The following is a 27900-nucleotide window of genomic DNA, read 5'->3' as shown; positions in this document are numbered from 1 at the left end:
AGGATGATTATATTCTCTAGAAATTAATTCGTAACTAGAGAAATGAAAATAATAACTCCCCAAGCCAATGGACAATCCCCAGCAAACACATTTCAATTTGGAAGCCAACTTTGCTGCTGTTGCATCGCTCGCTTTCTGGCTTACACTGCATCATTGATTTAATTTTCCACCTAAGGTGTTGATTTTGTCCTTGGATTGTAGTTTTTGCATTCTCCTTGCCAAGGCTTCAGCAATTCATAGTCCCCTCGCTACCCGCGGCTGCCTGACCCATCGTGCTTAGCATTGGGAGGTCCAATCGAGATCACTATTTGGAAGTTACAGGAAAAAGAAATGAAGGTGGTTGGTTTTGTTGTTGTTGTTTGTTTTTTGCTTGTTGTTTGTTTGTTTATTTTCCTTGAAAAGGAAGGATCGTAGAATCATCATAGAATCATAGAATGGCCTGGGTTGAATGACTCTGGGCATCCTGGTCTGGTGGTTGTTGACCCTGCATGTAGCAGAGGGGTAGAAATCAGATGATCTCCAGGTCCTTTTCAACCCAGGCCATTTTATGATTCTATGATTCTATGCAAAGGACCACAGTGATCACCCAGTTCCAACCCCCTGCTACGTGAAAGGTTGCCAACCACCAGACCAGGCTGCCCAGAGCCACATCCAGCCTGGCTTTGAATGTCTCCAAGGATGGGGCATCCACAACCTCCTTGGGCAACCTGTTCTAGTGCATCACCACCCTCTGAGTGAAAAACTTCCTCCTAAAAGGAAGGGAAACTCTCACTTTTTAGTTTTTTCCAGTTGTTTCTTTTGTTGTTGTTGTTGATTTTTGTTGCTGTTGTTTTGGTTTATTTGGTTGTTTTTCTCCAGCAAGTGAGCTCTTGTGTAATGCACACGTGTATGCATGGAGGAGTTCACATCTAGCACCTGTTTGTTTCACCCTAACAGCCAAATCTGCAGGTCCGTAAGTCTGTTTTTGGTATACTGTTATCTCACATACTGTCAAAGTCCAAGATGGGACTTGGTTAAGGCCTTTAACTATCAAAGCTGCAACCTCCAGGACCGTATTTATAGCAGTTTTGTCAACAATTGTATGAGATATTACAGTACAGGGCATTGCATGGTGTCCTATGGCTTAACTCTCAACAAATCATGTCTTCAGCTGTCAAAAACTAGGCCCACTGCCCATCTGATACATGAACGTGGGAAATGGTGAAAGAGACATGCAGAGCTTTTAGCCTTGAATCACAGGGTTGCAGAACCATTAAGGTTGGAAAAGTCCATTAAGATCACCTAGTTCAACCATCAACCCATCACCACCAGGATGAGATACCAGCACCATGCGTTCAATCGAATGCCAGTTACTGAAAAGAGATGTTGGGACATACAAGCTGAATTAGAGCAGGTGAAAGCTGATCTCCAGCAACAGGAGGTTCCTGAGAACATGCCTCTAGTCAGCGGTTTGACAGGGTTTACACACATAACCGCCCTGAAATGGCAGTGAAATGGGGCTGAAGAGAGTTAATATTGTTTACCTGATTCCCCAGTGCAGCTCGGTAAAATGTTACTGCCTCCCAGAGGCATGAAACATAATTTTGCCTTAAAGGTTAATAGTATTCTACTCACCAAGGAGAGAAATGAGTGCTTGAAAAGCTCTTTCATTAGGATACCAAATCACTGCACTTCAAATGGTACCCAAGGCTCTGACCACCAAGGGGAGCTGGCCTCTACCAGCCTAAGCTCTCCTCCCTCCTGTCTGCAGAGCCAGCATCAGTAGCTCTGCAAGAAAGCTCTTGTCTAGCTCTGAATTTAAATTAAAGGCAATTATCATGACCTTGGGCAAGAGTGAGTCCCTTACTTGTGAAATGCAAGTGATGCTTCCCTGTGTTTTGGGACGGCATCGTTGGGATTTATTCCACGCATATCAATAAATGTACCAAAACAGAGCAAAAAAAAGGATGAATTCTTGCGGAAGGTGAGAAAGCAGAGAGTCCTCAGCAAGCTGAGTATGCCCGGAAAGAACAGCTCTGAGCAAGCCCACTCCTCATTAAATCACTGACCCAATCCAAGCATCCTCTCTCAGTATTCAGCAGTCGGGAATATGATTCAAAGCAGAGGATGTATCCACAGTTGCTAAGTGGATGGTGACTAGAAAGCCTCACAACCCTCTGAGTAAAGAATTTCTTCCTAACCACTATGTCTCTGCAGAGGTGTTTTTTTTTCCCCAACATAGTCTGGCAGATCAACTGTGGGAGACATCAGGCTGACCTGAGAAGATCTGAGCTTGTGTTTAATTGCCCAAGTCTGAAGCAAATCAGGACTTGGAGACCTTTTACTTCACTGTTGTTCTTGGTCTCTGCTGCGTATTTCATCCCAAAGCCCAAGCTTAGGTGTGCAATAAGCTGACAGTTGCCCTTCATCCGCTTATTAGCAATGGCCATAAAGGAAGAGAAATATAAAACACAGGCTTCTTCCCCAGGTTCCATGTCTTCTAGGCTGAAGCAGGATGCACTGCCAGCACAGTGACTCCTGTGCAGCCCCGCAGATTCATCACCTCCCCCAGTGGCTCAGGAGAGGATGTGAGCCACAATAGACAGCAGAAAGCTAATCCGTTAGCTATATAAAACAGCCAATAATATGCAGGACGTTTCCTATTAACCACCACACATCCAGACGATTACTCTGATTGATTCCAATCAGGTTTTACACCGTGCTTTATCTATCAGCACAAAGCTTCACTGCCTGTTAATACTGTGCGGCAAACCATTCTTAATGGAGGCTGCCAAACAGTATAGAATCAGCATTAGCAGACACAAGAATTGATGAAGTAAATGTGGGGTTAGGATGGCTGGGGGCTGGCAGCCTCTGTATGGGAAACACAGTAAGAAAGAATCTAATACTGCGTCCACACGACTGCAATAATTCTTACTGTGATCTGAATACGTTCCTAATCTGATGGAAAAGACTGAAATGATACATTGAGATCTGTGAATTCTACAGTCAGGATTATTAAGCATGAACGATACTGATGTGATAGATGAACAGAAAGACAGATAGGTGGACAGACAGACAGACAGATGTCCCCAGTTAGAGATCAAGATCTACCACTTATTCCACAGGGAGGGGAACACATCCACAACTTACACACAGACATCTCACTCCATCTACTTAGAGGGAAAAGAACAAACTCTCAACCTTCAGCGCTGACACAAGACCACAATGAAGGCAGTGGAGAAGGAAAATCCCGTTGGGGCACTCTGTATGTTGAGAGCAACTGGGACATTCTTAGTGGAGAGTCACAGAATCACCGAGGTTGGAAAAGACCTCCAAGATCACCTCTTCCAGTGCCCAGCCACTCTTTTGGAGAAGCTTTCCCTAATACCCAACCTGAACCTCTGCTGGTGCAAACGCAATGTTGGTAACACACTGATGCTTACAGCTGCAGCTAAGCAGTGTAATACACAGCCAAAGCCATCCTCAGCAAAGGGCCTGAGAAGTTGGGAGGGAACAGAACTAGGACAGTTGATTTAAACTGGGCTAATAGATATTCCATACCATATGACACATGAAGGAGTTTTGAAGGGAATGGGAGTTTATCCCTTCTCTTCCACTGCTTGGGGGCTAGCTGTGCATAGGTCAAGGGGAGTGGCGAGCAATTGCCTGCTCTATCACTTATCATCACTTGTTATGTATATTCTTGTATATATCTAGACATAACTACTATCCTTTTCCTTTTCTCTATCTTGGTAAATAATCTCAACCTGCAAGTTCTACTTTTTTTCCCCTGATTCTCTCTTCCATCCCACTGGGAGGGAGGGAGAGAATGACTGTGTGGTGCTTAGCCACCTTCCAGGTTAAATCACAACAGTCATAACCATAGAATGGCATAGGTTGGAAGGAACCTTAAGGATCTCCTAATTTCAACCCCCAGTGATGACGTGCTCATGCACACACAGACTACAGTTAAATACGACTTCATTCAGACGCATGGTCAAATGGTTGGAAGCTGGGGAGTTATTCTTGTCCATCCCAGTCCAGATTAAAGGCTTGGTAGCACCAAGAACACCTCGTATTTTGAGTCAAACAGAGTTACACTCCTATTATAAACTACACCTTCATCTCCAGTGGCTGATTGTGATCACAGAATCATAGAATCACCAAGATTGGAAAAGACCTAAAAGATCATCCAGTCCAATCATTCACCTATTACCAACAGCTTCCACTAAACCATGTCCCTCAACACAACATCCAGTCATTCCTTGAACACCCCCGGGGTCAGGGACTCCACCACCTCCCTGGGCAGTCCATTCCAGTGCCTGACCGCCCTTTCTGAGAAGTAATACTTCCTAATGTCCAGCTCAAATCTCCCCTGCCATAGCTTGAAACCATTCCCTCTGGTCCTAAACATGATCACCTTTAGAAACTGTCTTCTACCAACACCAATATCCTGATTACTTCTATTCCCCACTGGTATCCCATCAGATCTTTTATTATTATTATTATTTCTTCCCTTTTTTTTTTAGTAGGAAAAACAAACAGCAACAACAGCAACAAAAACCTTTCCAAAGTGCTATCAATAGCATGTGGGCAAAATACCTTTGACAAAGCCCGGGGTTATTTTATCAGATGTCAAAGAGATAGAGGAATGGCAAACGGCCCAGAGCACCAATTGGAAAACCTGGTTCAGCTTATTAATTTGAACACCTGGCATTGGCTGTCTTTTGCAGCAATGCTCATGATATGGATTCCAAATAATTAGAGGAAGGTCATGGGCAGGTACAGACCTTCTGCCTTTACTGAGGGAGCCGGCTCGGGCACACCAGGTGGGGAATGCTGACTTCAGATGTACATGGAGGTCTACTTTCTAGTCAATGATTCAATATCTAATTAAAGTACGCACAGCTCCCATGCAGAGATTTGTTGGTGTTGTTCTGAAGATTCATCAGTTGCATCAGTGCTTTGTTGGAAAGCAAATCTCTATTCCCAGCCACTAATCTCCTACTCTCTGGTCTACAAACAGCCTCTGAAATACAAATGTTTTTTTCTTGTGTTTCTGCAATAACCTTGAGACATCCCTCCTTTTTCACGGGTGCACTGACGTTTAAAGGAAATAATGAGCAATTTCTGCCCATGGTCTTGCAAAGGAGGAAATAGATCAACTTTAAATACCAGTCAGGTACAGAGAACTCTTGATTCTTTCCCTAGGCACAGCAAAACATGCTCGGCAAAATTCAGAACAGAAATCAATAAATCAGGTGAGGAATAGATCCTGTGTGCAACGACACATCTACAGGCTCAAGTGGAGGCAGGAGAGAGACAGTTTGAAAACTTAACTCCTCTGGAGCAATAGCCACGGTGCACCTGGAGAAACAAAGCTAGGGAGTTGTTTTGTAATGCAGGATGAAAGTCTGTATTACTAGTTACACTATTGCTGATTGCTGACTTCAGACTAAACCATTTCTGGGTTTGATTTTCTTGCAGAAAATTGTTATGAGCAAACACTTGCCAGGGCAATTTTAAATGGAAGAAGAAATCCTTTTATCCATCTTTAACACCAATAACAACCCATTCAAGAAGGCCTCAGGACCAAGTCAAAACACACAGAACACATTACTGTAGATGTCTCATTGGCAAGGGTGAATTTCTGTCAGAGAAGGAAGAGGAAAACCCACAACTATCACTCCCAAGAATGTGACTAGTGAGCACAAAGAGAAGAAAGGCTAAAAAAGTAGCAACTACCACAAATGCTGCTGAAGTTTTCTGAAGATGTGGCTATTTCCACCAAGTGTCCAAGAACTCTTTAGGTTTCTCAGTTTGAAGATACTGTCATTTGGGAGACAACAGCTCTGACCTCTCAGTCTAGTAAATTCTACGCACAAGATAAAAGATTGCCAACTCACAAACAACGACGTCTGCCCAGGAAATAAGTAATAATATAACTAATAACTGAAACTGATAATTTGCCAGTGATCAACTAGAATAATCGCGTCCAGTAAATATGGGGACTGGGTGATCAGGCACTCAGTGCTTATTTCTGCTACCTGCTAATCTTTTTTATCTTCCAGTCTTCTCCATCCCTTCAGATACAGCTCAGTCTCCGTTTGTGCTTATTTTATAGATTTATTTATTTCCCTTTATATATATATATATTTCCACACTCAAATCACTAATAATTATCACATGGAAAGAAAGAGGATCCTCAGAATGAAGTAGCTGATGTCTGGAGGTAGCTGTGAAAGAGGAACCAGCAGCAGCAAGTCTGATACTTGTTTGGAGCAAGAAACTTCTCTTGTTAAAATATCTTCCCCCATTCCCAGCCTGTCTAGGATTAAACCCAAACAGCCTATCCATCCCAGAGCTCACAATGGACATGGTTCTCACATAACAAGTTGAGATACCGTAGCATGAGAATTCAGATATTTCTCAAATCTAAGTGGAAATAAGACTCGGATCCTGAAGGACCCATTCAGCAATTCTCTGAAGACCGTTCGGGGATTTCTCAGCCTTCCTATCTCACACAACCTTATCATGATGACTGGCAGGTTGGATTTTAGAGCATCTTGTGGCTGTGACATTGACACACCTCGCGTTTGAATCATTTAGATGAGCGGATAAAGCTGTCCTTCAAAATCCAGGCTTAAAGCTTCACCCATCACCCATCCCCCATCCAGAAGAAATCAATAAATCCAGCACGTGTCCTCCTGGTACATGTACTTTTAAGTCACCATTTTTCAGAACAGAGGACCTGGGATCTGCAGGAGAAACTTGCCCAAAAATCACATTATACTTTGCTGGCAGTTTTAAATGAAAACCAGGAATCTTAATTCCTGGTTTCTAGGGGAAAAAAAAAAACAACAAAACCCACTCTACACGGTGTTCACCATGACAACACTGTTACAAACTTCATCGACTGCTATCAAAGGAAAGTAAATGAAGGACGAGACAGAGGGAGACAAATAAAAAATGTAGAATGACTGACTTGAGATGAGCTGAGAGCACATTTTAATGGGTATTTGGGCTCCCTGCTGTTGCTGCTGAAAGGTTTCAGTGAGGATCTTGGCTTCTCCTTCCTCTAGTTACCAAGCTAATCAAGCACAATTCAGCCCAGTGCTGGACTGCTGTCCAACAAAAGCCACAGCTGCTGAGAGGGAGCTGGGGCTTCTGAGCAGGACCACGGGTGGGTGAATAGAAGAGAAGCCCCCAATCCATGCAACATGGGACAATTGCCAAGCACTGTCCTGCTCCAACACCACACAAGAGCCAAAGCCAACCCTAAAGCATGCTGTGTGCTGGGTAGGATGAAGAACAATTTAGCAACTACACAACGGAGAAGGGTTTCCGTGCACATCCAGGCAGAGATGCTCATCGTGCCCACCCTACACCAACCGTGCTGTGATTACTTCATGTCATGCCAATAAAGCCACAAGTCTCTATTAACCCCGCAAGTAAAGGAGCTCTTTATTGAAGACCCACACAAACTCAGATTAAGAGGCCTTTGAAAACGAAGCGACATAGAAATGCTGATAAAAATTCATCCCATAAATCCATTTAGCCACTCTGTCCAACTCTGTACAGTAGCAGATGCTGAGGTGGAAAAACAAGAAGATAGAAATAATAGAGTGAAATTCTTCCTGCTTGAAAATCCCAGCTTCCTGCAAGCAAGGACATGAGGACTGCCTGACTTGGAGCCTGTAGTGATGTAATCATATCGAACAGCCCTTGATGGATCTTTCTTTCATTAATTTCTCTAATTGCTTTCCAGACAGTTGTATTTCTGGCCTCCTTAATGCTTCTCACAATATGCCACAGTTGAGTGATACACTATATGAAAATGTCCTTTCTTCTGTTTGTTTTAATATTCCGCCTGATAATCTCATATAAAGTTCCCTAGATTTTGTGTTATGAGAAATGGTGAGTAATCATCCCCTATTCACTTTCTTCATTACACTCATGATTGTCTGGATGTATTATTGTCCCCTCAGTCATCTCTCTTTTAAGATGAAAATTGCCAAGTCACACAATCTCTCCTTGTATAAAGATCATTAGAAACCCATGTTTCTGCTTCCCACACTCCCCACCATCTTCTTGGTTCAATAACATTCATTTGAATACGGCATGATCAAAAGTGTCCAGTGTATGGGAGAGCACCACAGATCCCCACACGATGGTATTCTCCATTTTGTTCTCCATTATTTCCATAACATCCTTCACATTATATGTATTGTCCCAAGGTTTAGGGCATCGTTTCATGGTTTGGGACTGACTTCACTGCCTCATTTATTCATGGAAGTCACTCGCTGCAGAGATAAAGCTGTCTGATACCTCAGCACACATCAACCCTGAGCTGTCCTTGCCTTTTTTGTCACCCTGACACTCCGTTTTGTATTTTCCTTCAGCAACGCTTTGTAAACTTATTTAATAACACCGAAAAGCTCTGTGTCACCAGTTACATTTTCAGCTTCAGCCTTTAATCTTTTGTTTTGCTCGTTTATAACTGCACCAAACACACGCAGCAGAGATGCCCGTGGGATCCACAGTGTATTCCCTCCCCATTATGACTCTTTATTTCTGATCTTCATTTCCCATCTTTGAACTGGTTAATAATCTGTCAGAAGACTCCTTGTCCCATGACTGCATAGTTTAAATTCTTTGCTATGGGAGAACTGTTCATTCCTCTGTATTAACCATATTATCCACATCACATGAACTTACACTTATTTTAAGAGCAAGAATAGCTGTGTGACACCCACCCCTCTCCTCCAGCAAGTCATATGGTTGGGTTGAGGGTTTTTTTTCAGCCTATTTTTAAGACTATTTCAACCAAACTGGCAAGTAGAAAGACTGTATTACAGTTCTTGCATCCTTCATGAGCCCAACTTAAAAAGCCAACAGTGACGCATCCTCTACCTTTCATTCCTCCAGTATTAAGGACAGTGTAAGCAATGAGATGTACAGCAGGTTTAATGGAGTGGCAACCCCATACCAGAGTTCTTTAACGTTCCTTCAGTGAATAACACTTTCATGCTCTAAAACCTTATTTTACCAAACATTTAGTGGCTGATATTTCAGCTAGCTTACGCCCTTTAAAGAAAGTAAGTTTCTAAGGGAACACTGTTAACTTTTAATCACTCTTTTTTACTAGGTTGGCCATGCTTTTCCTAAGAGAACACCCTTTTGATTGTTTAGCAGTTATGTGATGCAGTCAGTGATCTTTCTATCTTTTTCCTTTGGATATAACTTCCAGTTCTCAGAAGTACCTTTGCACCTGTCTATTTAAGCAGGCATTTTTATTCCATTTGCTTTTACAGTCTTTCAGGTCTATTTTCATAGTTCATATAACTTCACAATAAGCCCCTTACTCAATGTCTTTATGCAATCTCCAGGATACCATGAAGCACTTTATCCTTCTGGTTGCTCCTTTTAACAAGCTTCCTCGTTTTTAAGTTGTTTCTATCCTGAAGTTGAACTCTGTTGCAATCTTTATTTGTTTACCTACTGCTTTTGCTTCTATGGGACACCAGACTTGAATACACGGTGGTCACTTTATATTATAGAGCGATGCATGGCTAGCTTTACTCTGAACGAGGTGCAGATTCAGACTTGTTTCTCGTTTGGAGGGGTGATAAGCAATGGATTTGAGCTGCAAGTGTTGTGACATTTGCTTAGGGCAAGTGAGGCCACTTGAAGCCTCTCATTACTGCATTTTCTCCCCCTACAGCCTTTTGGATTTCTCTCTGCATGTCACAATCACTTTTGCCATCTTCAAGTGGTCAATAAAAGAGTCCTAACGCTGTTCCCTTCCCTAGAGATCCCTTGTCACTTGTGCACAGATTGACCCCATTTTCTTCCTTTGATTTTACATTTTCTTTAACATAAAAGCCCTTTCTTCATCACTTTGACCTCTTCTATTGTTCCTGTGTCATTTAAGCCACAGATGAGCTTCCTTCAATCAGGGTTTGCGGATGTGTATCCTATTAGTATTTTCATTTAAAGCAGACTACTGGCACAGGAGCAAGCATATATTTGATATTTTCCAATTCCCTATTTTCACGTGCCCTGAATAAAAGAGCATTTGTCAGGACTGAAAGGTGCTGTTTGTTGCCTCAGTTTTATCAAGATCCAACCCAACCACTCTCCAAGGGTAAACACGTATTATGACTTCACCTTTAGACAATGAGCTTCAACCTTAAAAACCTCATCCAAATCCAATTTGTATTAAACTGGCAATAATCAGGTTCCTTCCTGTGCTAGTGACTGTTCTTCCAAAGGGTTTCCTTCCATAAATTTTCCCTACTTCTTTCTCCCTGTTTCATTTTCTTAACCTTGCATTAAGACTTTGTGCCCATACCTAATTCTGCAGTCGAGAAAACGTTCTTACACAAGCCCTGGTCTTTAGGCTGTTATCTAATAGCTTGTGCCTTTCCTCCAGGATTTCCCTCCAACTGTCTGACTGGCAGTGGGAGCCATGGCTATGCACCATTAGTATACCAAACAATGCCAGGAAACATTCTTTGATCCGGGGGCCAAATTACACGATCTGGTCACGTGAGTGCCATTAAACTCTATTAACTTCTAAAACACCTAGTGGAAATACTTTCTAACCCATTTAATTCCTCAAATATATCCAGGAATTGTTTGAAGGAGCAACAGCTGGCCAAATCAAATTATATTCTAGTCATTTTGTGGTGTAGGAAAGCTATGTTCCTGTATCTAATAACATTCCCTCTAGGTGCTCTATTTGCTACTTGTGATGTTTATCTGTAGTAGCCCTGTGATGTCAGCTAGAAAATCAAGTTCAGAGTTAGTTGGAGTGGGACACAGATGGCAGACTGAGGATCTTAAATTTATGTGTTAGTTTTTCCATGTGCAAGCTGGCATCTGAGTTTCTTAGATGAGAGATTTATTCAGTACAGTCAGCAGAATCCAGAGACTAATTTGCCTGATGTGACAAAAGGGCTCAGTTCTGTAGACCACGTATAGGGAATCCAAGATGGCCAACCAAGGCTGACGGACATGGAAAACTTGGCCAAAGAAAAAAGAAGGCCACAAAATGCCTGTGTCTGGGTAAGTGAATGGAACCCATTACCTTGCAACCATAAACCTTTTACTAACTTACACACTAAATGCTTGGTTTATACTCTTTTGGGTATATTTCCCTTTGGGTCAGTATGATCCACAATTTAAACACCCTTCCTCTTTCACAGGTATTTATTCCCTATGTCTACACAAGAAATCTTGCCACCTTTGTGCTCATCTGTTTCAACACTTAATGGGACTCATGTCAGTCTCTTCTCATGCAAGAAGCCCCCTGCTAACCCTGATGAAACTTTGCCCAGGCTCCATTTCTTTTTTATCACACACATCAGAGCTGCTGTGTCCTAGACTGGTGTCTTAATCAAAACAAACTCCACGCTATTAATACTGTAAAATGTAAATCCAGTCAATGGGGGAAGGCACCCAGTCCACATCTCCATTCCACAAGTATAAGTCTGTCTACCAGAATAATGGCCCTGTGTCTGGAGTCCCTCCAAGGTCATGCCATTGTAACCCCAATCAGATTTTCTGCTCTGTTTGTGTCCAAACTGTTGAGAAAAGTGAGCTAACCTTCATGCCAAGTACCCCAAGGGGGGCAGCTGCAGGAGTGACAGGCAAGCCAACAAATTGCCATCTCCTTTCTGAGAGACGTCCCATCCTCAATTAGCCCGGACATGACAGAAATCAGTTGTTATTTCACATACTTAAAGACATGCTATAACGCTGCTTGATCTTCGTTTTGGGCTTCAGTAAGCTATCGAGTTTTTGATTCTTTATATCACATTAATGATGTCGCGATCGTATCAGGGTAGCAGTGAACTCCCATAAACTTTCAGAGAGTGATGCATTTAATAGATAGTTTAAGTATTAATTGATTTTGCTATATTTCATTCTATATGTGTTTTCTCTTTTCTCTTTTATCATATTTATTAATTTATTTATTTATTTTGAACAGTAAATGCCCTGATCATCCAGGCAAAGTGAGAATTCAAATCATTTACTTCTCCTCTTAGTTTTTACTTTGGGAAGGGGGGTGGAAGAGGGGACAGTGAGAAAGGCTTTCTACTCCAGCTCACTCCAATCAATACGAGATTAAGTGTAACACTGAATAGTGGGTCTGATATGTTCCTGAATGGCTCAAGAGGCAGCTGAATGATATTTTGTCAATTGGCCATATGAACTTATGCTATGGGTCTGCTCTCCTTACGTTCTTGCCACCCCCGGCAAATCTTCCATCAGCTGAAGCTTGAAGGGCCCATTTTTTTTGTCTCTGGTCCTTGAAAACAGAGAGGGGAACTGTGAGCAAACACTCACTGATGCCCTAACAATACCAATATGAATTAAGCCCCTAATGTTCAGAAAATCATGTTGATATCTAAGTATATCCTAGACCCTACCCAGAAAGCCTGCAGCATTCAGACTGATACCTGAAAAGGAATTTTATGAGTCAGTAGACTTAAGATGGAAAAAATCATTTCACTTTCTGGGTTACTTATAATCAGAAAGTTAGTTGCAAGCTTGTTTTCGGGATTAGAAAGTCAGCTGCAGGCTTATTTTCATGACTGGGTGAAAAAGAGGAGGGGATCAGACTGATTCACTCTGGTCCATGTTTGCAGTTTCTCCCTGAGAACAGCATGGAGCTAAAGCTCTTGGCAGCCCTCCCAACATCATTCTCCTACCATTATTAACTGGCTGGCTCCTCAGGGCCTCTGAGTGGAAGTGGGCCAGGGAAGCCTGCAAGGAGTTGGGAAAAGCCACCTCTAGCCCAGCCACATCTTAGTGGTGGCTCCAACAGAGATGCACTGCTCTGATAGTGCTTTATCAGGCCAGGCAATGCTCGAAGAGAGCAGAAGCAGACAAAAGAGGAAAGCATTATCTGAACTGAAATCCTGCCCCTTTGCCCTGCACAAAATAAGCCCAGTGCTCATTTGGCAAGGCTGGCTGGTTAAAACATCCCTTCCCAGCAGGCGTTGGAGGCAGAACGTGTCTGGCAGCCTGTTCCCAGCTCACAGGGTGTCAAGGGACAGGACAGCTCATAGGAGCTCCTTTTGCTGCTGCCACTGAGAGAATCTGCAAACAAAACTCACACCTCTTCCTGGTGAAGGTCTCAGTCTCTTTTGAGGGTCTAAGGTGAAGAAAACACTGAAGTTCAGCTAGACTTGTGTCTGATTATAAAATCACCAGGGAGTGATATGGAAAGGGCAGGACACAGAACAGCGTGCCCTAAGAATGCTTAAGAACCTGTTATCAGGACAGGACACAAGTATGAACCACTTAAACCTTCTGCAACAAAGTGTAAAATGTCTGGTTTTCCTGTGGTCATCTCACTTGATTCCTGAGCCATCAGAGTGCAAACTCATTGACACAAGCAAGAGGCTAATGTGACTCATTTCACCTGGCTCCTTTTCTCCATCATCCTGCAAGCAAAGGTCTGAAGCGTCTTGGCTTTTTTTCTTCATTCCTGCTACAGAGGTGCAAAGGGAGAGGAGAGGGGATGCTGTTTCAATGCCACTGCAGTCAGCCTATCCCTACAGAACCCATCCATCCAATCCTCAAGAGTCAGGACCCAGCTGCTGTCATGCCTGCTGCATGGTTTGGTGCATAGCATGGCTTTGGGATTTGCCTTCCATTGCTTTTTGCAAGAGGGGCGTAAAGATCTAAACAACATCCTGCCATTTTCTGCTCTACTCCAACTCTGTGCCACGCTCCCTAAACCCAGGAATGAAGCAAGAATGAAAAGAGGAGAGAAACAGGCACATAACAAACACCCCCAGCCCCCAAACCTGCACTCAGCATCAGCACTGAGCTAACAAGGGAGAAGCCTTCCAGGCACGGGTGAGCTAGATTGAGATTTTCATAAGGTATCTCAATTAAAATGTAGATCTGCTCTTGTGCCTGGGGCAGGGGGGCAGGGGGCCCTGGGAATGAGATATGGGAGGGAGAAGCAGAACATAGGGGGTTTTGCTCCATTCCTCTCTGTCCTGTCTGCTTTAACCCTTCTGGTGCCACCTTTGATCTAACAGCCAGAAAAGGACACGGGGTGATCTGGTTGTGTTCAGTGCACTGAGCATCTGGCCATGTCTGCTCTTCTCCTTCTGTTTTAATTAAATGAACTCCAAATTTACTCAGGCACTGGTGAGATGAAACTTATTTGGTCGTGCTTTATAGCCATTACTGTCTGGGAGCCTTCCATTACCACGTCTTGCTACTTGTAGGACTGGTGAACTGTATTCATAGTCCAAAGAGCTCTAATGCTTCGGACCTCAGCCTCCTACAAGGGAAAAAAGATCTGCTGTTCCTCTCTTAAAGACAAGTGGCTAAGCCACATGGGATTTCATTAAGGATGGGAGTCACTATAAATTAGACAGTTTTAAATGCAATGTCCCAAAAAAAGGAAGCATGTTTTCTTTGTTATCACTTGGTTTCTTACATCCCAACACGTCAGCCAACTCAGTTTAACTCTGGCTCCAGAGTTTATAAAGACTTAAAATTATAAGGCTATTAAGACTTCCCATTACCCCTGAAAGAAATTACTGTGGCCCAGTCTATCAGTCACTGGAACGGAAGGCAAGAAATGTTGTTCGATCTCCAGATCTGCCACTCATCTGTCACACAACCAAAGTCATGTCAATATGGTTTTGTTTTCCTGCTCTTTTGAGGGGCTGATCTGTGCTTTTGAACCCTGCAGAGAACTGCAGCACTGTGTCACATACGACTATGGGAAGGATTGGCATGGTCCATTGGCAAGATCTGAGTGTTGTGTTATGCATCAGAGAGGGACTTTTGCATTACCCCATAAGGTCAGAGATCAGGCTGTTGTCTGGCTTTTGTAATTCATGGTAGGTAGATATGGAGTTAAAACAACTGCATCTGCTTTTGTTGATGGTCTCCAGTTTTGATATTATCCTGTTCAAAAGCTTCTGAAGGGAAAGTCTGAGATGGGAAGTGATGGAAGAAAAGATATTCAGGATAAGAAGATGATGATTGCTCAGTTCCACACAGTAAATTAATATATACATATATATATATATGTATGTATATTGCTGAGGGAAGGAAAAAGAGGCTGTGTTCATAGCAAAGTAATAAAGATCTCCCTACTAAAACAAAAGACCCAACAGCAGAAGGAGATCATTAGCTTCAGCCTCTGGAGCTCCTGGAGCCTCTATCCCCAGTGGTGCTAGAGGGAGTGGTGATAAAATGTCCCTGGTACAGAAGCCAACTGGAGGAGATGTAAAGGATCAGCCTCTACATCTCTGCTTGGGTCAATGAGTGCAATAGGGGAAAATTAGGGGCTGATGACATGCATGTTGATGGGAGACAAGAGGGAATGTTTCACAGAATCACAGTGGTTGGAAGGAGCCGCTGGGGATCAACAAGTCCAACCCCAATGCTAAAGAAAGTTCTCTATGGTAGGTTGCATAGGAAACTTGCTGGCATGTCTTTGAATGTGGGAGGGACAGAAGATAATGAGTGCATTTATGTGTAGGAGTTGTTTATGTGCAGATTCATGGAGAGTGTGTGTCCAGATAAACAGATAACTTAAAGATTTTCTGTGCTTTCCACATCAAGAAGAGCTTCCTGGCATGTGCAGGGTGGTCCTGCGTGGTGCCAGGAGCTGGAGATGGTGATTCTTATGGGTCAACTCAGGATATTTTATGAAGGAGAAGAAACGCAAGAGATCTTTCTGTGCAAAGGCTGAATTTTCTGCAGTACTAACACTGAGCATCGAATAAATCTGTGGTGGAGACAAACTCCAAGTAGGACACCTATACACACAAGGCTTCATCAGCAGAAATCTTCTGCTGGAACCTGTTGCACAAACTAATTATCTTCCCAATTCCTCCCTACTGCCCTCTAGCAAAATAAGCTAATCAAGGAAGAAGGTTGTTATCAAAACACATTAACCACACGCCTGCGTCTTACAGTCCACAGTGCCCAATGCTGTCTCTGAATTGCTTGAGGCAAGCACATCCACCAGGATAATCAGTCTGTGAAGGGCACAACTCTGTCCTGTACTGCTAGGTAGACCAGGACAGCAATAGGGCTCCCAAAGAGGACAGGATGGCATCTAGGGAATGGAAGGATGCCTGTTTTGCTCTCCAGGACTGGTGATCACCCGTTATGCTCAGAGGTACAGAGATGGTTCAGAGTCATTTGTTTAATGTCATCACCCATCTGTAGTAAAATGGGATTCCCAGGAGCCTCTGTTTCACTCGGGGCTTTATTACCATCAATAGGCACGCTCCCCATCCCAAGAATTTCCTCTTGCAGGAATTAAGAGCCCTGATCTCATTTCAAAAGGCCATTGGAGAGCTGTCACATTTGGGGCTATTTCATCTGTGCTAAAGGAGAGGCAATGCCCAGGTGTGAAATGATGGGTACTTTAGCTATACCTCAGCAGACAGATTAAAGATTATCTAGGCTCAATGCAGAATGCTTAATGGGCCACTGTCACTCCACAGAGCCCCCCTGCTGTGTGCTCCCCCCTGTGCACAGGCTGAAACGCCGTCTCCAGTTTCGATAACTACCTGAGAAGAAGAGGGAATCGTTCTGTGCCAAGGCCAATTGTGGGAAGATGACTCCATTTTCCCTTGCTATCAGATGGAGAGGCTCACGGGCCATGTGCAGTCCTGCCTGTTCCAATGATTGCAGAATACCCAAAGTTGGAAGGGACCCATAAGGATCATCGGATCCAACTTCTAAATGATCAATGTCCCCGGATATCTCAGATACACAGGGATGCCAAACATAACATTTACAACAGCTCTGAGGTTCCCTATGAGCTGGAAAATCAGCCCAGCTGGTTACAGGTTGACAAGGCCATGCAGGATTTAAGTTGGAAATCATTTGCTCCTCATGTGCCTAGGCCACAATTGACAACTGACCTTTGATTCCCATTGCTCTGAAGACAGATGGAACCAGCCTATGTCAAAATGATGTTGAAACAGGAAAGAAGACAGAAATCATTTGCTATGAAGAAAAAGTCCCAGCCATGACTGCCAAGATTTCCTCATCACACCAGGTAAATGCAAAGCACTTAAAACCACCTTTCTGATGGCACTCCAGTTTGCACCTCAGGATAGAACAGCATGGAGAATACAGCTCAGATCCTGGCTTCTTTCAGTGGAAGCTGAGTCCATATGATCACAACCTGAAGGAATCAGTAAATTACACTTTCGTCACTATTTGTTAGAGCCCACAATAGCACAGGACTCAGTGCAATATTCCACCTGCTTGCCCTGCTGGATCCCAGTGCCCTTCTGTAGCAATTAGGAAATATTCCTTCCCCTGCAGAAGTGAGGCTGGAAAGGCTGGAAAGGAAAAGAGAGGAGGTGAAGGAGCAAAAGAAACAATCTCACCCTGAAAGACGGTCACAGTCAAGCAAGAAAAAGACCCTTCAAAACAGGTCTTATTGCAGCATCTGTAGGCGGCTTAGGTTACTTGAGCCTCTCTAGTGATTCAGAAGACTTTGACCAAGAAAGTTAAAGCCAGGGACGATCAATGAGCCTCTGCAAGCAGCATCGCATCAGGTTACCAGCTGAGACGAGACAGTGGGAGCCGCACTCTGTAGTGTTTTTTTTTCCCCTGGTCTGGCAATGAGTCTGAGGAGGGATTACAAACCTCCCTCCTCCTCCACACTAAGCTCTCATTCTCTAGAAAACTATTTTTCTTTGAGTGCCATTTTCTTCCATATGATGTAAGAAACGAGCGTGATAATTTTTGCACGCTGAAGCACCCTTCAGCAACGAGGTATCTGGGAAAGAGCAGGAGAGTAGAAGGGCACGGAGGGCATAGAGCTCAGATACCAATGTAGATTACTATTGCCAGATGACAGCATAAAGCCCTTCCAAACGGGGCTTATCTTTTGTGGGGGAAACCAAAAAACCCACTCATTTGGCTTCTCCAGTGTTTCATAAACACCGCCATCTCTGCTACCGTTATATAGTTAATATGTGGACAGATCAGTCTTTGTTGGAGTCAACCAACCTAGAGTCCCTCCTGGAATAAAATCCAAAACAAGAATAAGTGAGGCAGAAATGAATGATTCTCCTATTACTAAACGTGTCGTCCTCTTCTAAAGTGGCTTTACAAATATTTCTTATTTAAAAAGTTGAAAAGAAGAAGGAAAAAAAAGAGTTGTGAAGTAATAGCACAAATCCTCCCTCAACCTGGGACCATTTTCCTGTATGTCTGCAGCTAATAATCAGCTGGCCAAGGAGTCCCCTTAACAGCAAGGGCAAATCCCAGAGCAGAAGGAGGCTGGTGCCTGGGGGCTACATCCTCTCTTAAGGACAGCTTGTGCACGCTCCTTCACTCTCTATCCCAGAATTAGAGGATGAAATGAGACAGCATGACCAAAACTTAGAAGGGGCAGTTTAAAGGACAAAGCCTGGGATGGGTCCCTTCTTCACCCAGCAATGTCAGTGCATTCCCCCTTTATAAAGCCTTCTCTCTCCTTGCAGGGCTGCTGATGCCCTTTTGTCTCATATTTGGGGGGACAACTAGACTGTTAAGCATGACACAGAGACTTTATATAGGGCTGAAACTTGTGTGGTCACCATGCGAGTGTGGAACAGCACTTGTTCATGTCTGCTCTGGTGCTGGTGGTAGATCACAAAGGGATAATGAGGGCTCCATCCACTGCAGAAGGCTTTGTCCCATCTTGGGGACTAAGGGCCTCCCCACTCTCATCCCAGAGTCAGAGGAGGGTGGTTGTTTGGATACGGGTGAAGACAGAGGAAAATCACAAGGTCTTGGATACTGAATGGTGTCTTTGGACACCTAGTAAGACCAGAGGATGATGCAGTTCATTTCAGGCTTAGGGAAGACTGCCCTGCTCTTGTCCCTCTCTGCAGCCCACTCTTAAGGCTGGTGACATTGCTGCGACCTTGTGACCAGGCACCGCATGCCTCCAAGTCAGCTATTAGCTTTTCAGCCTTGCTCCTCAACTACCCTCCCCTTCCCTCCAGCTCCCACCCTGGCCCCTCACCCCCCCCCCCCCCCCCCGGAGACTCATGAAGCAACTGAGTGCCAGATTTTCAATTTACACCAACTAAATGATTCATTGCCGCCTAAAGAGTCTTGAACAGAGTCTGGGAGGGGAGCTGAGCTATAACAGGGAAAGGAGGGGGGTAGGGGGTGGGACAAGATTGAGACTAAAGATACAGAGATGAAAAGCTCTGGTGACCTGCTCTATATTGGCTCTCCTCAAGGCAGAAGCCAATCAATGCCCCCCCCTCCTTTCTCCTGCAGCCGTCTGTGGGTCTGTCTGTCTCTTTCTCTCTCAGTGGACTCGAGTTTCTCGGTGTAAGGTTAGGACGGCAGAGCTGAGGAAATCGATTCCTGAGCCCTGGCACGCAGCCCTTTTGCACAGACAGCCCAGCTTTGCCACGAGATGCTGGATGCAGAGATGTCCCCAGGTATCCCCAGACCTCTCGTGTTTGGAAATGGGGGTCTGGGGAAAAGGGTCTGCGTCAGCCTTTAAAAGTGTGAATCCCAAAGTATGAGTGACCCATATGGGAGAAATAAAAGGACGGATGTTGTGCTCACCTTTACAGTTTTCAGTCATTTCTCAGCCCACCAGTGTTTCTCCTGATGGTTTATACTGGATGGGAAAGAAGTGTGAAATGGATGGCATTGCCTACAGGAGATCTGACTTCCAATCTCATTCTGTCCCAGGTCTTGAACAGCCTATACGCCTCCTCCAGCCCTTCCCAAAAGCAGCTCCCACATCAGTAGAGCCAGATTCAGCCGAGCCCCAAAATTCCTCTTAGGAGGAAAAAGAGAAGGGTCAGCACATACGAGGAGAAATATTAAGGCAGACTTCCCTAGAAATCCTTGTTCAGGATTTGCTGACCAAGCATCACATATGAGGAAAAGTCTGTTAATGAATCTTAAGGGGTTTTGATGTGCAAAAATAAGAGCTATTAATGGCCTCAGTATTATGGCACTGATACAATGAATGTCTTGAACAGCTAAACATTGCTGAATGGGACGCAGATGGCTCCTGTGCTTTTAGGGATACCTAGAAGTATAAAAAAAACTTAGGCCCAGAGAGGAACACAAGACTGAACTGAGGACCGCTGCCGTACTTGAGCTGGAAATAGGATTTCATGTCTGCAAGGGAAAACAGGAATAGGGCTGAAGCAATCTGCAATTGTTTCTGCCCCTTTTCTATCCTTTTGGGAATTTACTGTTGGATGTATTGATTGCTTGTTGCCACTGACCCTGGATGGTAGGAGATGAAATATCTAGCATTGATTGTTATGGTACAGTCGATGGCCAAATTCATGCTTGCACACAGTCTGTACTGCCCTTCTATAAGCAACATGTAACGCTCTACCAGGATGGATGCAAGATATGAAATGGAAACATACTGTAGAGCTGAATATCAGTTGAAAATATCCTCAGGTCAGCAGGGCTGAGAGTGAAGGTTGCAGGGCTTCATAACTATAAGAGCTCAGGATTAGTTTGCCAAGGATCCCTTGACATTATTCCAAAATCAGAGAGAAGTTTGGAGCTGGGTCACCTAGGGATTATCTTAAATTAAGCAAGACTGTCATGGCTTTGAATGAGGGTCATACCAGACAAAGAACATCTGCAGAAGGTTGGGATATTGTATGAGTTCTCTTTTTGCCTGCTCCAAAAAGGAGAGGTAGAAAAGAGGATCTTTCCAACTGGATCACTTGATTCCACAGGTAGAGTTTGCAATGCAACAGAAAGAGTTTTGAGGTAAACTCAGGCAAAAAGGCAGACACTGCAATAGCAGAGTCCATCAGAATAATCACCCATCGCTGCCAAGGATGCTGAGACTTGGAGTGACATCACCCTGCAGAGCAATGCTCATCTGGAGACATTTGGTTAGACAGATCCAGTGCACTTTCCAGCCACTCTCTCTGCTGAGAGGTTCTTGGCAAATGAGACCACTCTGCCACTCATAGCCAGGAGCTCAGCCAACCTGACACCTCCTTCTGCATGGCTTTGGCAGAGGGTTCTCTGCAGGAAGAGATTACTGGCACTGAAAGGCTGCATAGAGGGAACTTCAAGATCAATAACATCATTAAGAAAGTCTACCAAAAACAAAGCCAATTAGTTAATCTCCCCATCCTGAGGACACTTGGATCCACTGTTCCTTGTGAGGCACTGCAGAGGTCAGCACTGCAGAACAGTGTAATAGTGAAATGAGGTCTCCTCTTGGCCTGTTGCAGAGAAGCCCAAGGATATGGATACAGACAACTCTGCTCAACATCATGGCTTGATAAGCCAAATGAGCAAAGCCAGCACAGTTGAGATGACCCACAGAAGACAAATGCTCAACTTCATTCCACAGTGAGGCTGGAAGCTTTACTGTCCCCTTGAAATCTAACTTGGATCAGATCCTTGGGTGTTCTCAGAGGACTGATTCCCATCTAAGAGCACTGGATCGGTCTCTACTGACCTTTCTCTTCCATTTTCAGCTAAAAAATGTTTCTTGATTAAACAGTCTCCCCCATCAAATCCCGGAGTCCCAACTGGAGCTGCCTATGTCACATCTAAGTTCACCTGGCTAAGCCAGGGACCAAGACAGCACTTTACAGCTACTACCATGGTTGGAGAGTAAGGGGCACAAAGATGGTCTGGGATGGTGACAAACACCAGCAGGTACTTACGTGTTGTGAAGCACACACCATCCACAGTGAGGATCTCCTGAGCCCAAGCACTCGCTGCAGGTCTCGTATTGGCTGCAGGACTCCACAGGCACCCGGGTGAGCTGCAGGAGGAAAGGGGACAAACCATCAGGGTTTTCACAAAACTCTGCAATGGCTTTAATGACTTGGCTGAGGTGCCACACTCCCTCTCCTTTTCCCCTGGTGCTCATCATCCAAAAGGACATCTCTGCTGAGCGGTCATTAACATTGGAAAAGGACTCTAAGATCACCCAGTCCAATCATCCACCTGCCACCAATACTATCAACTAAACCAAGTTCCTCAGCACCATGTTCCTCCATGAACACCTCCAGGAATGGTTACTTGAACCACCCCATTGGGGAGCCTGATCCAAAGCCTGAAAACTCTTTTAGAGATGTTTTTCCTCTCTCAGCTTTCACCTTACATGCACACTTTTCATGGGGGATGAAGCAAATCAGGCAGCCTGGGTGCAAACTGTGGTGACATGGCACCTCAGGGAAATCAAACGTGTTAACTTGCGTGGTAGTGAAACTGGCTTATCTCCGTGCTGTCCTACACTGTGATTACAAATCACACCTCCCTCCTTCTCCTTATGAAAGGTGAGGTCTCGTCATGTCTTTGTCTCTTTCCTATGGCCTCATGCATCTCCACTGCTCCCAGAAGAGTGTTAGGTTCACACCCCAACACTCAGTTGTACCAGTCATAGAATCAGACTATCCTGAGTTGGATGGGGCACACACAACGATCACTGAGTCCAACTCCTGTCAGGCCTGATGCACCCTGGGGTACTGCTGGCCCTTTGGCTGCCCCACATCCCCTTCCTCAGGGCTGCTCTTCAGTCTGTACCTATATCCAAGGTTGCCCCATCCCATAGAGGGTTTCTCCCAGTACAACAGGGCCAGGAACTACCAGCCTGGGTAGTGGCAGAGCTTGCCATTACCCTGACTTTGCAGCTCAGAAGGTATCAGCTTGACCTAAAACACCCACACACTGCCAAAATAAGACATTTTACTATATCCTTTCATCTTTCCTTCCTTCTTAATTAAAGTATTTCAGGCAGAGATTTCAAAGACAGAAGGGACTGTCTAGCTGACCTCCTGTTTAACAGACCACAGGCTTTTGATTCCTATTAGGTTTCCTAAGCCCCTTGCTTCTTTTGAAGCCAAACATACAATTTGGGCCCAGTGACCTGATAGTCTCTTTTCCATTGAGTAAGCTTCAGAGAGCTTCCATAATACACAGTCAATTGTCAGTGCCTTCACCCTGGCTCATGTCACTAGGGAGAGTTTATTCCTTCAGATGATATAGTGTGATATTATACTGATGAAACACCACTGAGAACTGTCAAACGTAAACTGCAGAACAGTTACTCATGACAGATGACAAGGGAATACACCTAGATCCTAGGGACCATTTTTTTACTTGGTGCAACGTTCAAGGGAATTCGAACTGAAGATTCATTCTGATTGCATCTGTAAATGGAACAACACCAGGCTCTTTATAGACATAGGAGGGAAGTAAGGACAAAGAAGAAAAAGAGATTCTGAACAAAATTCCAGATGCTTATGGAGACCTTTTCTATCTTTATCAGAAATGGGCTTCCTAAACCCTACACAGACATATCATGTAGTCTATGTGAAAAGGTTCACATCTGTATTTTACCTCTGGCTGTTGGCAGCAGCTTTAGTGAACTTCAGATAGAAATGTGATAGAGTCTATTTACCGTGGCACTACGGCCTGTATCAAGTCACCCAAAGAAATCAACGGCGGCTGCTTAAAGCTTTTAAGGACAAAGGGTGAATGCCAAGTAAAACCCACAAAAACACCCTTCTCAGATTCAATCCACTGCCACGCACTGAAGAACATAATCAGAAAGGATCACAGAGAGATGAAAATGGGGAAATCAGAACAGCTGATCAAGTCATTCTAACTCCTCTAAGTATCAAGAAGTTTCAAAGGCAAAACGACTTGGGCTTGGATGCAACAGCTCCACATTCCTTTAGGTGCAGACTTCAGGTCAAGAAGGAATCATCAGTTCATCAAATATACATTTCTATACGCTGGAAGACATCACCCAATTAGACTCACATTTAACTCAAAACTTTATCTTGTATTACAGTTCACCTTTCAAAAGGTCACACGGCTTCAATAAGAAGATAACAAGGGGTAGAAATCTTATTATTTGTATGTTGATCTTTACCACCTGTTAGCTCCACTTGGGAAAAATGTACTTATTTTTACGGAGTTATATCTAGCTTGAACACATCTGCACTGTGAACATCAGAGTACTTGAAGAAAAGGCAGATAATTTAGCTTTGAAAGACTCTAAGTCTGCCCTTCCTTAATCCAGATGTAATCGATTGTGTAATCTCCACCTTGTAATTAGAAAATGGTGAATACAGTTGGTAATGGCTATCCAAACCAGCCCTGGTTTAACATATGGTGCTGCACGATTTATCCTCATTAGCTGTAGATAATTTTTCTGGACCTCAGCTTCTAAGCTAGTTTACATCTGCCTTACAGAAGCAAGTTTTGGTGACAAGGTTCGAAACGTGCACTTTGTTAGAATCTGGTGGTGTTGGATTGAATCCACTTGTGACTATGAACAAGAACAAAGTCCTAGAGGACAGAAATTTACAATTTCTTTGCAAATTGCTACAAAAAAAGAGTAGATAAAAAGCTGTCTCGGTAGGTTTTACTGTTATTATTATTTAATTAGCCATCAAAGGATATCCAGGCTCCTCTCAGAGACAGAAAGCACCTACTGGGAACGGAGATCTTCATCATTGAACACACACTTGTTTTGCAGTGTATTTAGAGTACTTGTTTTCCATAAGATACAGTTAGTGTGTTGTACGTGCAGGAACACACATTGCTTGTGTCTCTGTCCCAGAGAGCACAACTATGCAGTGAGCTTACAGCAAGCCCCATCCTTACCCCACGTCTTGGGAAGCCAAAGTAGTTGGTGACTCGTGTCACCATTCACATTGCTGCATGTTATTCTTGCTATATAAGACCTTTTATGAGTTCACCTCAAGTAGCTTTATTGTGAGACTAATTAAAATTGTACCACGCTGGCAAATGTCTTGGGCTGTAAGTGTCGCACCTTCTAATTAATAAAGGAAGAGACTATAAAAAACAAAGAAGCTGTAACTGAAAGGGAAGCTGCCTAGGGGTCATCAGCTGAAAGGAGAAAGAACATCAAGCAAATAAGGCACATCAGAGGTCTCGTTTTCCTTTGGAACATAAACTGTAATTAATTCGGCTCAGCTTTTCAAGTTGAAAGTTTTGAGAACTGACCATGTCCCTTGGGAGCTTTTTATGCTTCCCTTAAGATATCTGGAAAAGGAAAGTCCGTGCAACCTCCCAATTACTGTTGCCTTGCCATTTCTTTTTGTAAGGATGAAGGGACTGGACAACACTGGAAGTTGAAATCTCAATTGCAAACCATGGCATGATTGCTCCTTCCTCCCATTATTCATCCTTGGAATGTCTAACAAACATCTCAAGCCTGTTTCCTGCCCTCGGTGGGGATCCCTACATCTGATCTTTCATTGGCGAAACTTCGATTCAGCGTTCTGCAGCAAATATTATCAGGGTCTCAGCAGACAAAGGATTAACAAAAGCAAAGTGTCCTTCATTCTGGAGCACTATGAGCCAGGTTGGAGATATTTGTATTCCTACCATGGTCACAGCTTAACTGATATTTTGGCCTCATTTCACTCCAGCAACATTTGCATGTGGGAAGGGACTGCTGTTGTTCTAAGGGCTTACAGCCCATAGTGATGTGCTACATATTCCCATTTTATCTGTGACAGCCACGGCTGCAAGTGAGGTCTCATGCAACCAAAGGAAGCTTTGAAGATGTAAGCCTAAGGCATCTGGGCATGATCACGCAAGAGGTCCAGGAATAAGCTGATTATTGAATAACAGGTTATTAAGGAAAAAACTATTTAGATATTAGTTGCTTTGAAATGTTGAAGAGATTAAGTTAAATCTCCTCAAGATCCCTGTTCAAACAGCTGATGGACATCTAGGAGCTGCTGTGCTTCCAAGGCCCTGTCCATAGCACAGCGGAGACCATCTAAGCTCCCCGCTACTCACAGCTATCCAGAACAAGACGCAATCCCAGTGCCTGGGTCAGACAAATGAATGCAGTGTCCTTCTCAAGGGCAGCAAGAAAACAGTGAGCACATCCAGCTGCCTCAGCTGCAGCAGGATTGGAACAGATACTCCACTTCGTCAACACATCCATTCAGAAGTCCCCAAAGAAATCATTCATGTGTTTCTGGCTCCCAAGGACACCTCGAAAAATCTGGCAAACCTGCAAACTGCTGTATAGGTTAGAGCTCACCTGCTATATATGACTTATGGGCTTTCTGCACAGCACCAGGGCCATCCTCACCTCTGAACCAGCTTAACTGCACCTTCTGTAGCTCCCAGCCTTGCTTTCACCCTCTGTTTCTAGTACGAGTGAGCTTCAGAAAGTCATTTAAAACAAAGTGATTGAGATTTTGGATCTGATAGACAGTCACAGTTAATCCTGTTAGAAATTTGGCTCTCACTTCTGCCATTATATATTCACAAAAGCTCCTGCTATGTGCTCAGTCATAATTTTCTGGCTCCCATTTTTGATTTTTTTATTTCAATATACATTACTTTTTTTTTTCTTCTTTTTCTTTTTTTTTTCCCCTTAAACTGCCAACATTCTGGTCAAAACATGAATCATTGCTCAATCTCTTCTGTTATAATTGGATGTTAATACAGCGGCAGGATTTATTCAGTCTGATGGACTAAGTTAATTTAAATGTACAAAAAGGCATCTCAAGTAGCCAATTTCCTTCCCAACAGTCAAAAGATACATTTCCAAAACACTGAACAGTGACTCTGTTAAGCTATGCAGGTTCTGTGAATGCTGCTATCTTTCAAGACTCAGCCAGCCCCAAAAAAACTGTAGCAAGATGAAGAGAGGAGCTTATTTGATTTCAAAGCCTTGAATCGAGTGTTCACGATAACACCATTTATTAAACAGAGCAAGACAAAAAGCCCACCTTAGAGACCACTGGTGGATCCAGATTCTGCAGCCTTAACTAAGTTATCCGAGATATCTGACTACACATGGGGCATCCCAGGATGGCCGTTTTAATATGGTTTTAATTGGGGGCCTTGACTTCCTCTGTTTTGGTCAAACTCTGACTGTAAACTCAGCAAAAAGCAGGAACATAGAACAGAAAAGGCCAGGGAAGCGTATCTTAAGACTGGCAAGAAATAGGAGATGTGTTCATGTAGATGACTGTGAAGCTGGTGGGAGAAGAATGAGATGCTCCTGTGGGGACAGTGGTGAGGCTCTGAGTTTGATTCCAGCCTGTCACTCTAGTATGATGAGTAAATAACTTGCAGTCCCTCTGGGGACATGGAATGTCATTTCTCATCAGACGCTCACAAGCGCTTTGTCTTCATTGTAACACTCTTCCCAGTAAATCCACGCTTACACACTTGGAAAACTGGAGGCTTTAATTAAGGAGAGTTAATTGGAAGCAGCAGTAGCTGTCAAGGACAAATGACACAATAATTAAACTGGGGGGTCAATGTCCCCCCGCATGGCAGGGTAAATTACCTGTCCAAATATGCTTGTTCACAAAGGGCTTCCTACCTATAGCTGTGTTTGTGTTGCTCCTCCACCCCTCCCCTTCACTCCATTGAGTTCTCTTGAATGTTTTTGGCAACAGAATTCCATACGGTGTTTCCAGAGCAAAACACCAGCCACATCTACAGCCCACTGACACAGATGCAAAGCAGAAACAAGATGAGATACAGAAAGATATAGTGCCCATGGTCTCAAGGTTCCAAAAGCCCCAAAAGTTTTTCGGGGTGAGGCTGAGAGATGTCTGTTCCTATTGGATGTTCTCATGATGAGCTTACTGCTGATTACTCTTATAGCGGTGCAATTTCCATTGCACCCCTTGCAACGCAACTTTCCTCCCCATGCCTTCCTTGGCAGGACTGTACAGCAGGCTCAAAAAAGCCAACTTTGGGACTGTGTATGTGAAGCATCCTGGACCCACTGAGACCATAAACCTTGTGCTCTGCTGGGAAGAACTTTGGCACAAGATGTATGCAAAGCAAAGGCTGCTCTCTGTCACCATAGTCCATCTGCAGTGTCAGAGCCCAAGCTAAAAGCTCAGGGTCTGACAATTGAGTGTCTAAATG

At 43.9% G+C, this 27900-nt stretch overlaps 1 protein-coding gene across 2 annotated transcripts in view; it reads right to left on the bottom strand.

Annotated features, from left to right (window-relative positions):
* Window positions 1–27900, bottom strand: part of PLXNA4 (plexin A4) — a 408463-nt gene that overhangs the window by 117115 nt on the left and 263448 nt on the right. For both annotated transcript variants that reach the window (XM_072326423.1, XM_072326431.1), the window contains exon 5: window positions 21672–21772. In XM_072326423.1, coding sequence (XP_072182524.1) covers window positions 21672–21772 — 101 coding nt within the window. The remainder of the gene's footprint in view (window positions 1–21671; window positions 21773–27900) is intronic.

This window comes from Excalfactoria chinensis, chromosome 1, assembly GCF_039878825.1.
Source record: "Excalfactoria chinensis isolate bCotChi1 chromosome 1, bCotChi1.hap2, whole genome shotgun sequence".
Classification (NCBI taxonomy): domain Eukaryota; kingdom Metazoa; phylum Chordata; class Aves; order Galliformes; family Phasianidae; genus Excalfactoria; species Excalfactoria chinensis.
The sequence above is the reverse complement of the archived record's forward strand: the minus strand, read 5'-3'. Positions and strand labels throughout refer to the sequence as shown.